We start from the raw sequence: 13,159 nt of genomic DNA, 5'->3' as shown, positions 1-13,159 counted from the left end.
CGAGAGGAGAAAGTGAGAGTGAAAGAGTGTCTGCAGCTGCTGCTGAGAGAGAGAGAGAGAAAGAGAGAGAGAGAGAGAGAGAGAGAGGGAGGGAGAGAGAGAGACTGACAGTGAGCAGCACTTGGTCACTGACAGCATACACACCACTGCACTACAATGCTCTGAGAAAATGAAACACAGAAAACATGGTCAGTGGTGTAAAAATCTCAACATTACATTTGTAGTTTCATTAGATGTATTGTTTATTTGTGTGTATTTTATCAGTATTTTTGCGTGCTTACTCTTTTATTACCTGCCTGTATAGGGACGACAGAAATGTCGGCATGTTGTTTTTACTATGTGTACTTCATGTATTTGTTAATAACAAATAACAAAAACAATAATAAATTAACTGCTCCGGTTACAGGACGTAACCGGAGCAGTTCATTTATTATTGTATTTAAATTTAATGTTATAATACAAAAAGGATAGTGTTTCCAAAACTGGGGGTTGCAGCCCATTGGTGGACCTTGGAGGTATTGCGGGTGGGCCTCAGACAACACCATTATTTTTGTTTTCCATTTACCAGATTCTTTGAAACATATATTCTTTGTTATGGAAGGAAATTAAAAGATGTTAATATTAAAATATAGCTTCTAGAAGATTATGTTCATTATTATGTTATTTGTTGATGATATATGTTGTGTTCATTTGTAAACACAACAAAGGGCTCCTTAGTTATGGCCAAAATGGTAATCGGATATCGGAAAGTATTTGGATCAATACTACGATCATGATTGTTTATGATTATGAATTGGTAATTATCATGGTGCACGCAATCTCTAATTCAAACTCAAAAAGCAGAGCAGAGCGAAACAGAAAGAGCAAAAATACCCAGAGCATGAAACAGGTAACCAATAATGACTGAATGGAACCGATTCAACTGCAAACAAAGTGACTGGGTAGCAGGAAGACTTCAGGGGTCAGGGGTTAATTGGACACAAGTGAAACATATCAGGGTGGACCTGACAATCAACAATGGAGGAAAAACAGGACAAACACGGGAAGAAAGCTACAAGCCCGGACACAAAATAAAAGAGGTTAACTCAACAGAGCACAAGATGGCAGTGTGTCTTTTTTTCTTTTAAATTTTTTTTTAATACTGTGGGAGGGAATAGAAAAACATGTCATCCATCTTTATATTCAGTCTGTGGTGGAAACATTTTCCACGGAGCGAGGACATGGACCCAGGTGGTGCTTGCAATGACGTCCATATTAAATCAACAAATGGCCTTCAAACAAGAATTATTGTTCTCTGTGTGCCGCTGTTGGGAGTTTTGGTGGCTCTCAGTGTGACAGATGTTTGATTGATTTTATTTTTATATACAAAGTTGTTCATATCCCCACCATCCCCCCAAAATGGCAATATGTGCAATGTTTCTTTTTTTTTTTTCGACTTTATCATTTTGGTCACATTTACCCAACTGAAACTGCCTTCGATGATGAATAAATCCCTAGTAGCACGTAGGGTGACCAGGTGTTCCACTTTGTGGGGGACTGCACAGCATTTGCATCCCATATGTGTCCCATATTCCACATAGTGAGACAACATCCCATACTGTATTATTGGAAAAAGAAATAAGCAAAGAAAAGAAGATGCAGCTACAACAAACAAACAAAATGGGGAAAGTACTTGTAACTGGGCCAAGCCAGCTGAAGGAGATTCTCCTTGAGTCATGTAGTCGTACAAAAGCTTTGGTCAGAATTACAAATACTTATTCAGTTATTTATCTCTTACAAGTTGTCATACCTGTAAATGATGGAGCGTGTGAAAAATTGCTGTTGACTGGTTGTATATATTATAATCCATATATTTTATAAAGCACCAGTAGCATAATTGATACATACAGTCTATCTTGTGTTGATTTTTTATGGTAAATCAACATTTTACACTACTTCTCAGCACTGATAACAGGCGTCCCACATCAAAATTTCTCTTTGTCCCTCATTTACTGTGTTGGGATCTGGTCATCGTAGCACCAGGGATGCCATCTGGTGTCATCTTAACTCCTTTAAGTGGGGCAAGCAAAAGAGAATTGCTCCATTGGGGGACATTCACAGAGCGTGGAAATGCTAATTTGACCTTCAAGACGTTTTCCTCGTCCCAAATGTTAGTACACGTACACATTTAGGTCCTCAGCTGTAATCATATCATGCAGTAAAAGCTGTTGATTTAAACAGACATGGAGAGAAACATGTTGATGAAAACTAAACACCATTCTCTGTAAACACAAGATATAGTTGTGGGTAAAAATCCCAGTAGATCAATCTCAACAATACTCAGACCAGTTGTTGCCGTGAACAGATGTACTTCATAAGGTTGACTATGTTTATTATGGCAAATCCTTGTTGGAGACACAGACGCTTGCATAACTGTGAGAGTGTTTCAGTTATCTCTTACTAGCGACTACTGACATAAGGTTAGTGATTAATGGGACCTTACACCGAGTGATGAAAGACAATCTGTCCCACCACCACCTCCTTTTGATTGAAACTGAAACACATGGTGAATTATTGATGGATAAGATGTGACCCGGCCTTGTGTCTTCACTAATGACAGGACACGAACAGGTGAGTAAGCAAGAAAACAAATGATGATGAAAACATAAAGTAAAGCACACTCGGTCATTGACTAGATACTGATTGCTATCACTTGTTTTTAATTGGTCTCGCAGAAGAACCAACATTCTGCAGAATCTCTAACGAGCCCACTCAGCACTGCTTATTGAACAGTAATTGTGTTCCTGCACTTGCCCATCCGTACTAATAAGCACTTAACAGAAATCAATCGTGGTGCGAAGGCACCAATCTGTGGCCATAAGATTTCAATGTCTGATACAAAGATACAATAGTTGTGGTTTTAATTAAAATCAGCTCCACCTCTAAGGTTTTGTTGTATCAGCATATGTTGCTTGATCCCACTTTGTGTGAGATGAAGTTGGCCCATCTTCATCTTCAAAAAAAAAAAAGATATGGGCTCATTGTGGACACATTTTATCACTGGCAACATTATGTAGATTAATCCAGCACTTTGGCAAACTGCTGACAAGTTTAAGACTCTATTGGGCGTACGAACATTTGGTCAAACTGAATCACAACACTGTTACGTCTTTATTATTTATTCTTTTCATTGCACATCACATTATGGTAATATAACTTACAAGCAAGATTCGTCACTCCTATCCCATCATATTGGTTATAATCCTGCAACAGTTCAGCGTGTGTGATGTCTTGCATAATTGTGTACAGTGACGGCTACGTTATATCCAGTATTGGAACAGTCCTTTGAAGTTATGAAGGGAAATGTTCTCAAGGCAATTAGTCACTTGCTACTAATTCCTTAGAGGGGGACATGTTTTTGTCTTTTCCACTGCTGTACATTTTTTTCTATTTACCTGTGAACCTCTCAGGTGCCATATTGGTGGAATTTGATGCCAATGACACACACACACACGAGGTTTGTGCAGCTCTTCTTTTAAGGACACTGTTATGATTTTGATTCATTTGGATAGCTTAAAGGGTTTCACCCATTTTTTTCCCCATTTGGTCAAATAAAGAGTAAACTGTAAACAATTACGACACTGCTGTGTTTGTTTAATTCACATTCTATTACAGAGTTGGATTTCTTTAAAATTTTATTTTATTTTTTACCTTTTACTCTTTTTTTTTTGTACTCATAAAACTTAACCACTTAATGCCTAACCCTAACCTTACTAACGACGACGATTCAAATGTTAGCCCTTAACTTAACCAGTTTCTCAGAAATGAGGTTCTGTCTCAGCAGAATCAGGTTTTGGTCTCCATGAGGACTACTGGTGCAAGAGAAGGTTCTAAAGAGGTAACAAATACAAGTATACACACACACACATATCTATTTGAATGTCTTTAGCAGCTCAGTTGCTCAGTAAAGACTCCAAAGCTGCTCAGTTTCCCTGTCATCAGATGCGTGGTGTGTCTGAACTGGGTTGCTGATTGGGAATAATCTGATTCTGGAAGAGGGGCTGAAGAAAGAGACCCAGGGTTCCCACCACACACACTATCACAAAGATCCACAGGAACAGGCGATCGACCACCATGGCCACGTACTTCCAATCCTCTATCACCTGCAAATACAAACATATCGGGGGTAAATTAATGAGCAGAGCAGGAGGGCACAATGTGTGACTGAGTGAATGAAACGTTAAATACTGAAGGTGTGTGTGTGTGTGTGAGAGAGAGAACAACAATTGCCAACACATAAACTGAATTGGAAGTAAAAGATTCTGACTAAGTGCTGTAATATTTGAATGGGGACGTATTTAAGTTACATCCTTTCAGGACCTATCCCTTGGTGAGACACACACTCTGAAATATCTACTGACCCTTGTGTCCTACTTTCAATGCTGTCCTTGATACATTTTGAAAAGGGTCATTTCTCATTTCTCAAGGTCCCTACCCCCAATGTATTGATTTGTCAGGGGAAGCAATTGATTAGCTCATGTCTGACTTCAATTTACTGAGTCACAGCTAATACTTAAGGTTAGTGCCATTCTTTCCTGCACCTCAGAGGTCAACGACTGTATGGTCAATGTTATTGTATCGATATATAAACACTTCTGGTTACGTTTACGTTCCATAGATACAGTGTATTAACTGTGAACTCATCACTTACGTTGAGGTCTTACAACAGCCATACTTTTAAAGGCATAGTTCAGGTTTTTTGAAGTGTGATAAATTGATATACTGGCACATCAGCGCTGCGTGAGCTGTGCATGTCCCCTGCTGACCCCCTGTGCCTGGAGCCAGCAGCAGACATGGTGGTCAGTGAGGACACAAAGAAACACTACTTTTATAGATATGTATATATATATATATATACATATATATAAATATGTAATGACATTAAACCTAACAAATGCCAAACACTGCATATTTTTTAATAAAACCTTTGGATTAATTGTATACATACACTCTGATCATCATCATCTCCCATCATGTGCTCAGCCACAAAGCGGACCCCGTTCACTGCCTCCTGGACATCAGCAGCCCACTCTGAGGTGCTTCTCTGATGAAGGTCCTTGGTGGAGGTGAAACCAGCAGGAAGGTAATCTGTGGAGTGTAAGTCTTCCTTCCTGTTGAAGTGACTGTAGCCCATTGAAGGAGCTGCATTTTTGTGTCCTGGGGTGGAGAAGGTAGATTCAGAGGTCAGCAGGGCAGAAGATGACATGGCAATGCCTGTTTTGGATGCAACTGGGTAACCTAAACCCAAAATGTCTCTCCTTGCACATAGGCACCGCCGGTGTCGAAGACGCTGGCGGGCGGAGTTGTTGTGAGGGCGTCTCATGAAGAGTAAGGCAGGAAGTTTGACAAGAAATACCAGCTTGACCCAGGAAGGCATAGTGTGGGTGCTGGGAGAGCGGTGGTGCACGTTGAGCACACACACACTGGTGATGATGGAGAAGGTCACCAGCACCATGGTGAACATCAGGTACTTGCCAATCAGAGGCACGTCCAGTGAGGTGGGAGGAACGATCTTGGAGATTAAAAGCAGGAACACAGTGAGAGCCAAAAGCACAGAGATGCAGAGGGTCATCTTCTCTCCACAGTCTGAAGGCAAGTAGAAGACCAGGATGGCCAGAGAGGTGATCAACACACAGGGGATGATTAGGTTTATGGTATAGAAAAGGGGCTTTCGCTTGATGATGAAGTCATACGTGAGATCTACATAAGTGGGATCCAGTGGGCTGACAGTCCGTCTGCCTGGAAGAGCCAAAATATCCCACTCGCCGCTGGGAGTGAAATCATCCATGCTAGCCGCTTCAGACTTCAAGATCAGGTCAATCTCAGTGTGGTCGTACGTCCATGAGCGGAACTTGAGGGTGCAGTTCTGCTGGTCAAAGGGAAAATGCTTTACCTCGATCTTACAGGCGCTTTTGTAAATGGCTGGAGGAAGCCAGTTGATGCTGCCATTGAAAAGAACAATGGCATTGGTGAAGACCGTCACCTCATAGGTACCATCAGCACTATCAGAAACAGAAGAGAGGTTGGTTTCAAGGTTGCAATCAAATAATCCTAAATACTGAAATCAAATAAACAGAAATCTTCACTGTGTATAAACTCTGGACGTCATCTCTGGAGATGTCAGAAGAGTAGGCAAGGAGAGCTTGCTTGTAATGTCAATTTTATAGCTTTTTATTTGCCAAGTTTTTTATTTGGTGTTATTATTTGGTCCTAACTTGTCAGACGTCTATGTAGTAAGAGAAAATTGATGATTCTGTTCAGAAATGCAGGATGAAATGAGGAAGAAAACGGACAAATCTTCCGCTCCTCATATTTTAAATACAAAGGTTTCTCAAACAAACAGAGATTTTATCAGCAACATGACATATAGGCTGCTCCAGTGACGCTTACTTATTGTACAGAACAATATCTGGCAGCCATATGTGTCTGGATGGAATCCGCAGCTTGTCGATGCCTTCGTACTTTGTGGGGTCCCAGGAGAGCCTGTAATCCACCCAGTGCTGCAGAGACACAGAGATCAGGCCGTGAAAGTCTGACTGTCACACTCGACACCAGCTCATTTCTAATTACATGCTTCATTATCAATAAAATACCCGGTGCGCAATTATAGAAGCAGTTGATTCCATTCTGATAGAGGAAGGGTGATATGGTTTAATTCAAGTTCAGGGAGAAAGACAATTAACAAGACAAGAGGTTACAAATAGCCTATAAGACAGAATTTCATCACATTTACCTGAGTGATCCAGACATTTGTGGTCATGATCTGCTCCCTTTCATTCTGAAAATGTGTAAAGAAAGGTTCAAAATTAGTTTTCAACACATGGGTGCTGACATTTAGTTGTTGTATAATTAGTGTAAACTGGTGTGGAGTGGTTTACAGGCACAAATCTCAATTCCCTGCCTGAAAGGCTAATTAACCGTGACATAAAACAGCAAACATATTCTTAAGACTAAGCTTTTATTAAATGAGCCTTTTGTGAAGTGGATGTATTATGTTCCTACTGGCAGTCATGTTTTCAATGAGTCTGTGCCCGACTGTCCCCTGAGATAAATGGCTAAATTAGCAAGATAGTAGTATAGAAGTATACTTTTTCATTTGTTTCCGTGTATTGTCACTAATTCTTGTGTCATTTCAGATCCTGCCTTTCTTCCATGCCAGGCAATCAACTAATTTCCCTCCCCTGGTTTTCCCCGCCCATCTCCTCACCTGCAGTCCATTTGCTCATTAGTCCCCTCAGTGTATATATACTAGCCCATTTTCATTTGATCCCTGCCACATTGTCTTGTGTTAGTTTTCCAGCCAAGTTCTCCAGCATTTCTAATTAGCCTTCTTGTTCTGACCCTGTTTCGCCTGATTGTGACTCATCTCCTGGGTTTGACCTGTCAGACCTAGTAAACTGCCTTTTCCTCTGCCTCGTAGTCCCGCTTTCGGGTTCTCCCCTTGCCAGTACCAGCAAACGTGACGACAACAAGTGATTGGTCTCTGTTGTTTTGACAATTCTGTCGAGTCACACAGGATGAATTACCATCTCCAGTGTTGGCAGGAGCACCAGCAGTTTTAACTGCAAACCATAACTTATAAAACGTTTGTATGACTAAGGTGTATCATCCTTCTACACCTTCTACAGTATTCTCAAATGCAATATATTTTAACATTTAAAAATTGAGGTAAAAAAGAGAATTCTCCCAATGTCAGGAGCCCAACACAAAAAAAATCACTCATCAAATGGTTGTAAAATACATAAAAATAAAAGTAATAATAATGAAATACAAGCAATAACAATTTGCACTAATGACTGATCGCAATGTCCGATTACATAATTGCAATTAAACTGTCCCACTTCCCTCTAATTGTCTTGTCTGACATCTGGTTTGAAGTGAGGTCAAAAGTAACTGTATCTCTTCTCCTGTTGCTTGTTAACATGCTTGTTTATAGCACTGTCATGACACTGTCATGACATACAATTCCAATAAAAGTCTGACCAAATGCCAATTGCCCAAAGGGCTACAACGGAAACTCATAAACTGAGCCGGTGAATGAGCCTCGCTGCCTCCGACTGTAGCTGGGAGGAGCCTCCACTGTAAATCTGAGAGGAGCCTCTGTCACTGTGGGTAAAACAACTTTACGGCCCCTTTTAATGCAATGTGCTGAAGTTTCAATCTGCACATGACAGAGGCAGAGTGACCACATCCACCCTTGACTTCATCCGTCCTGCTCAACACAGGCTGGATTGGAAATGAACTGCATTCTCAAAGCCGTGGAACACATGATCGGTCTTTCCTTTCATTTCTTTCCTCTTTCTGTCACTCTGGCTTCCTTTTCTGACACCATCTTAGTTGCTCCAACACACAACGGCTGGATGATATGACCAAAAATGTTTTTTGGATACTGATATTTAATGTGATAAATGTCATATAATAGAATATTGTTATTTGAAAAACCCTGTTATTTGTTTCTTTTCAGCGTCTTCATTGGTAGAAAATGACAAGCACTTCAGCAGTTATATGTAAAGTGTGTTTGTGCAATACCCACACTCTCCAGCCACTTTATTAGGCACACATGTTCAACTGTTGAACACAAATATCCCATAGACCAGTCACATGGCAGCAACTCAATGCATGTAGGCATTCAAACAATGGAGGGAAGGTGATTTAAATGACTTTGAATGTGGCACGGTTGTTAGTGCCAGACTGGCTGGTCTCTCAGTGTTTCAGAAACTGCTGACCTACTGGGATTTTCACACACAGCCACCTCTAGGGAGGATTACAGAATGGTCAGAAAAGGAGAAAATAATCCAGTGAGGTATCCAGAGGGTGCACACACACAAACATAAACACACACTACTAAATGCAAGCACATCCTCCCGATGTCTTACCACACTGATGAGCTGTGCAAGAGACACTTGGAGCTTCACTGTAACTCTTTCGGTCCTGTTAACAGCCGGACGGATGAGCGGATTGTAGCGCTCCTTTCCCAGCAGCCAGTTCATGAGCCGCTCCTCTGAGTCAGCACTGCTGATGCCTGGTGACACAGTTTGTACAGTATTTTTATTTTTATCCACAGTTACGATCAAAATGATGGAATCAAGACAACATTTTCAGACAAAGTTGCTGTGGTCGATGAAAAATTAGAATTTCAAAGTGTATTAATATTTTGTCTCTTTAAGGCTGCAGCCCCTACTTAATAAATAAAGTTGTCTAAAAAAAAAAAAAGAGGGACAGAAGTGTGGCCCTCTCAAGAAACATGAAACATAATTTGATATGAACCATGTGAAATGATGGGTTGTTACTAACCGACCTGTCTACCTGTGTGCATTCTGCCCGTGCTTTCATCTTCAAAAACCAGCCAGAGTGGCGGCTATATTTGTAAAAACTTCACACTAATTGCTCATCATCTCCCTGCTGAGACGGCACAGACATGACCCCTGTTCCTGTTTTTATACTTTGTACTTAATAAGACCAGCAGCTGTCAATTAAGAAAACCAGGATGGCTACTTTGTGAACGTGGCACTAAAATTTTAATGGAGACCCCAAAGCCATATTTAAATAACTTAAGATGAAGGCAAATACTTCTGCAGAATGTTATAAAATGAACATGTCCTTCCATCAAGACTAGGCTTATAAAATGCCAATACGTCAGCTCCATCCATCTCTTCTCCTCATCCGTGCTAAACGATGGCCGTGTCAAGGGAAAAGACAAGCTTGATGAAAAGTGATATATGAATAGCACTGCCTTCCTACTACATCTTTACATGCAGGCAGTTATGTATGTATATTAGTCTTCCTCTTCCCCCGTATCAAACTGAGTGTGTCATTATTGGCTCACAGACTCCTGGAGCTTTGCAGATTGTGGCACACTGACACTCCGGCTCCTCGGGTCACTACATGCTCTACATGCAGCCATGACTGTTGCCAATCATTTGGCTGCAGTTCCATCCAGCACAGTCAGATATCAACAACACTCTCCAGCAGATGGTGTGTTGTCAAAGCTGTTGGAGACCAGAGTCAAACAAGCCCCACTGTCCCCAGAGGCAAAGACCACATGCAGCTTGTTAATCACCTGCTATGTGCATGTGTGTGTGTGTGTGTGTGTGTGTGTTGGTTAGGTTAAAACAAACTTGAGAGTGTAGCATTGACACTGCATTGGTTGCGTCTGAGGTCATGTGTTTTAATGCAACAAGTCAATACAATAAGTCAACTGTTGGAGTTGGTGTGGTTACTGAGTAAGTGGGTATGTGACTGATGAAGCATCAGAACAAACCAAATACCAAGGTAAATGTTAAATGAGGTGTCACAGTATAAACACCCTTTTTTTTCCTCTTCTTCTCATCTGTACACTGCTGTAGCTGACGTCAGAACAAAAAAGACTCTATTTTGGAAAGAAGCCACACAAATCTCTTCACTGGCTGTATTCATAAAAATGAAAGATGGTATAGATAGCTGTTTGTCTCATGATGGGGAAGTTGGGGACATCAAAGCATAGGGTACCAGATCACTAAAGTGAGCACAGTAGACGGAGAGATGGAAACCCAGGGAAAACAGATTCCAAGTGTGTAGTGTTCACTAAATGGCTAAAGTTGTGAAGTAGTTGTGAAGTAGTGTTTACATCACACCCTTTTTGGTATTGGAAGGCCACCTAGTTCCCTGATCTGCTTGGGAAAGGTAACAATGAACAGATGAGTCCTCCATTTGTTGCAGTCCCATCATTAGATGTAACTAATTATTACACAATGGACTTCAAATTTGAAATGTACACTTTACATCGCACCCAAACCAGTTATCTGGAAAATGTAGAAGCACGTAAAGGAAGGACTATGTGGCAGTGTATTTATACACAACCTGTGTGACGGTGGATCACGTTAAAAAGTTAACAAAGATATATTAAGATGGAGTGTGTTGTTTTAACTCCATTAATCAGAGTGTTCAAACTATACTGTCCATCAATCACTTAGGTCATGGGAAACAGACAAAGTCATTTCCTGAAAATATTGTTGTATTTGTTGCTTTTGTTAAAAATTCAAAAAAGCAGGACTGTGATGGTGTTGAAATACAGAAAACAGAACACAATGTTATGAGCACATCTGTCTATGCAAATGCTATTTATTCTAAAATATTAGTGACTAATTTTATATAAACCACAGGCTTCATTTCTTTGAAATGACCATAATAATTCATTTTCTATTTTATTATTAAACTTTTTAATAATTAGAAAATAGTAGGGGTGCACACTATTATTGGCACAATATCGGTGTCTGCCAATATTGGCTTTGAAATGTATCAGATATCGGCAAGCACAGCAACATCCCCTGATATGGAGACTAAAACAGTAGGCTGAATAGGTTGCTGCCTCACCAACTATTATGTGTTATGTTTAATTATTTTACACAATGAGAAAATGTTTATCTACATCTGAGTGTGCAAAATATGTTAATTTCACGACAGAAGAGACTCTATGCCTAATGATCTATGCAGAAGATATATCGGCATTGGTTATTGGTCCAGGTTTATCAGCATATCGGCCAAAAGTCCAATATCATCATCCCTAGAAAACAGAATAGGCAAAGCTAAAAATCTGGGGTATGTACTAGGGCTATAACAAATCATTAATTTCATTATCGATTAATCTGAGGATTATTTCTGCAATTAATCCAAAAAATGGCAATGATTTCAAATGTTTTTGTTTTTTTTAGTAGTTATACATTTTGCAACTTTTAAGGATGTTTTGTGGTATGAAGCAAAGAAGCCAGGACATATAAATTCACATTTAAATAACTGACAGATCGAGAGCTTTAAACAAAAGAAAGAAGTGAATTTATTATCAAAATATTTGCCTAATAATTTAGTAAATGATTAACAATCGTTGCAGCCCTTGTACGTACTATACATGTTAAAATGTTTAAGAATTTAAAAAAAACTTCTCAAACTTCTCAAATCAAAAGCTGACATTATACTTTGGGAGAGGTAAAAGAAGAAGAAGAAGAAGAAGAAGAAGAGGCTCACAAAGACGCACATGCCAGAAACCAGTGAATAAATGAAAAGACAGACACACTCACAGTGAATCAGGGAGAAAAGGTAAGCGAGGACGGGGAGAACCCGAGTCATTTTCCCGACACCATCTGCTCCGTCAGTGATGAAGCCTCACGGTTGCCGCGTCCAGCGCGCTTCCTCTGGGACATGCCGGACTGCAGGCGCTCAAAGACCGGGAAACTGCCGTCACAGCCGCCTCTCTGCACACGCTCTGTCTTCACGCTCCGCCGCCAACGAGCACTGAGTGACCGTGCAACCGTGGCGCGCTGCTCTCGTCTCCTGCAGGACCTCCACCCAGTCTGACCAGCCACTGCAAGTTCTCACCAGCTCAGCTTTAGATGGTGGGTTTCATCTGCCGATTGCTCTTCACTGTATTTCAAATACAAATTAGTCGAATTTATTTATTAAGGAATAAAAGCTTTGTTGAGTTGTGGGAGGGAAGTGACTTTAGTAATATTTTCCCCACACTTTGATATATTGTTAAGATTCAGCATCTTCTTACATGATTACATAGAAACTGCAACATGTAACATTGTCTTAGAAATAAATAGAATGCTATTACACAGCCAGAGCAGGGCAATTTTTCTCGCAGAAAAAGAATATATACATAAAATGATTTAGAACAAACAATATCACACACAAAAAAAACAAGATGAAAGGCTTTGAGTGTCCAGCCTACACTCAAATTTAAATTGAAACCTATCCTATATTCAAATATTATTGTAAACAAAGAATGTGACATTATTAGTCATATTTACATATGACTAATAAAATATTACAACTTACTTCTGATAATTCCCGTGCGTGTGTGTGTTAATAACTGCCCAAACATACTTGACTTCAACCAAAAGTCGGCTTGAAAATCATGGACTTGCAGTTCATATTTATCCCGGTGCAGATGTTGATACACACAACAGGGTTTAATTCTCTTCTCGCCAGCAAACATTAGCGCGCTGCTGTATGTGACAATCTCTGTGACTTATGGCGACTTCACCCGGCTTTGGCAAGTGTGCTCAGGAGAGGACAGTAAATAATTCTCTGGTCATGCGTCCAGTCAGGACCGGAGCAGCAGTGCAATCTGAGGGGAGCAGAT

At 40.3% G+C, this 13,159-nt stretch overlaps 1 protein-coding gene across 1 annotated transcript; it reads right to left on the bottom strand.

Annotated features, from left to right (window-relative positions):
* Positions 1 to 3,181: 3,181 nt before the first annotated feature.
* Positions 3,182 to 13,059, bottom strand: chrnb4 (cholinergic receptor, nicotinic, beta 4 (neuronal)). Its single transcript, XM_058628596.1, has 7 exons — positions 12,853 to 13,059; positions 12,093 to 12,435; positions 8,916 to 9,061; positions 6,773 to 6,817; positions 6,430 to 6,539; positions 4,988 to 6,041; positions 3,182 to 4,142 (listed from the first exon to the last, which is right to left on the bottom strand). Exons 2-7 carry the CDS (start codon positions 12,139 to 12,141, stop codon positions 3,978 to 3,980), a joined length of 1,569 nt encoding a protein of 522 aa, XP_058484579.1. The 5' UTR covers positions 12,142 to 12,435; positions 12,853 to 13,059; the 3' UTR covers positions 3,182 to 3,977.
* Between the last annotated feature and the right edge of the window lie 100 nt (positions 13,060 to 13,159).

The sequence above is a fragment of the Solea solea genome, chromosome 5 (assembly GCF_958295425.1).
Source record: "Solea solea chromosome 5, fSolSol10.1, whole genome shotgun sequence".
Taxonomy (NCBI): Eukaryota; Metazoa; Chordata; class Actinopteri; order Pleuronectiformes; family Soleidae; genus Solea; species Solea solea.
The sequence above is the reverse complement of the archived record's forward strand: the minus strand, read 5'-3'. Positions and strand labels throughout refer to the sequence as shown.

What these genes read in the sequence shown, in the direction of transcription:
- chrnb4 (XM_058628596.1), bottom strand. Translation starts at nt 12,141, where the DNA reads ATGACTCGGGTTCTCCCCGTCCTCGCTTACCTTTTCTCCCTGATTCAC. An exon ending in CCTTTTCTCCCTGATTCACT is followed by an intron (nt 9,062 to 12,092) that starts GTGAGTGTGTCT and finishes CTGTGTCACCAG; the next exon opens with GCATCAGCAGTGCTGACTCA. An exon ending in GAGATGATGATGATCAGAGT is followed by an intron (nt 4,143 to 4,987) that starts GTATGTATACAA and finishes TTGTATTTGCAG; the next exon opens with GTGATAGAGGATTGGAAGTA.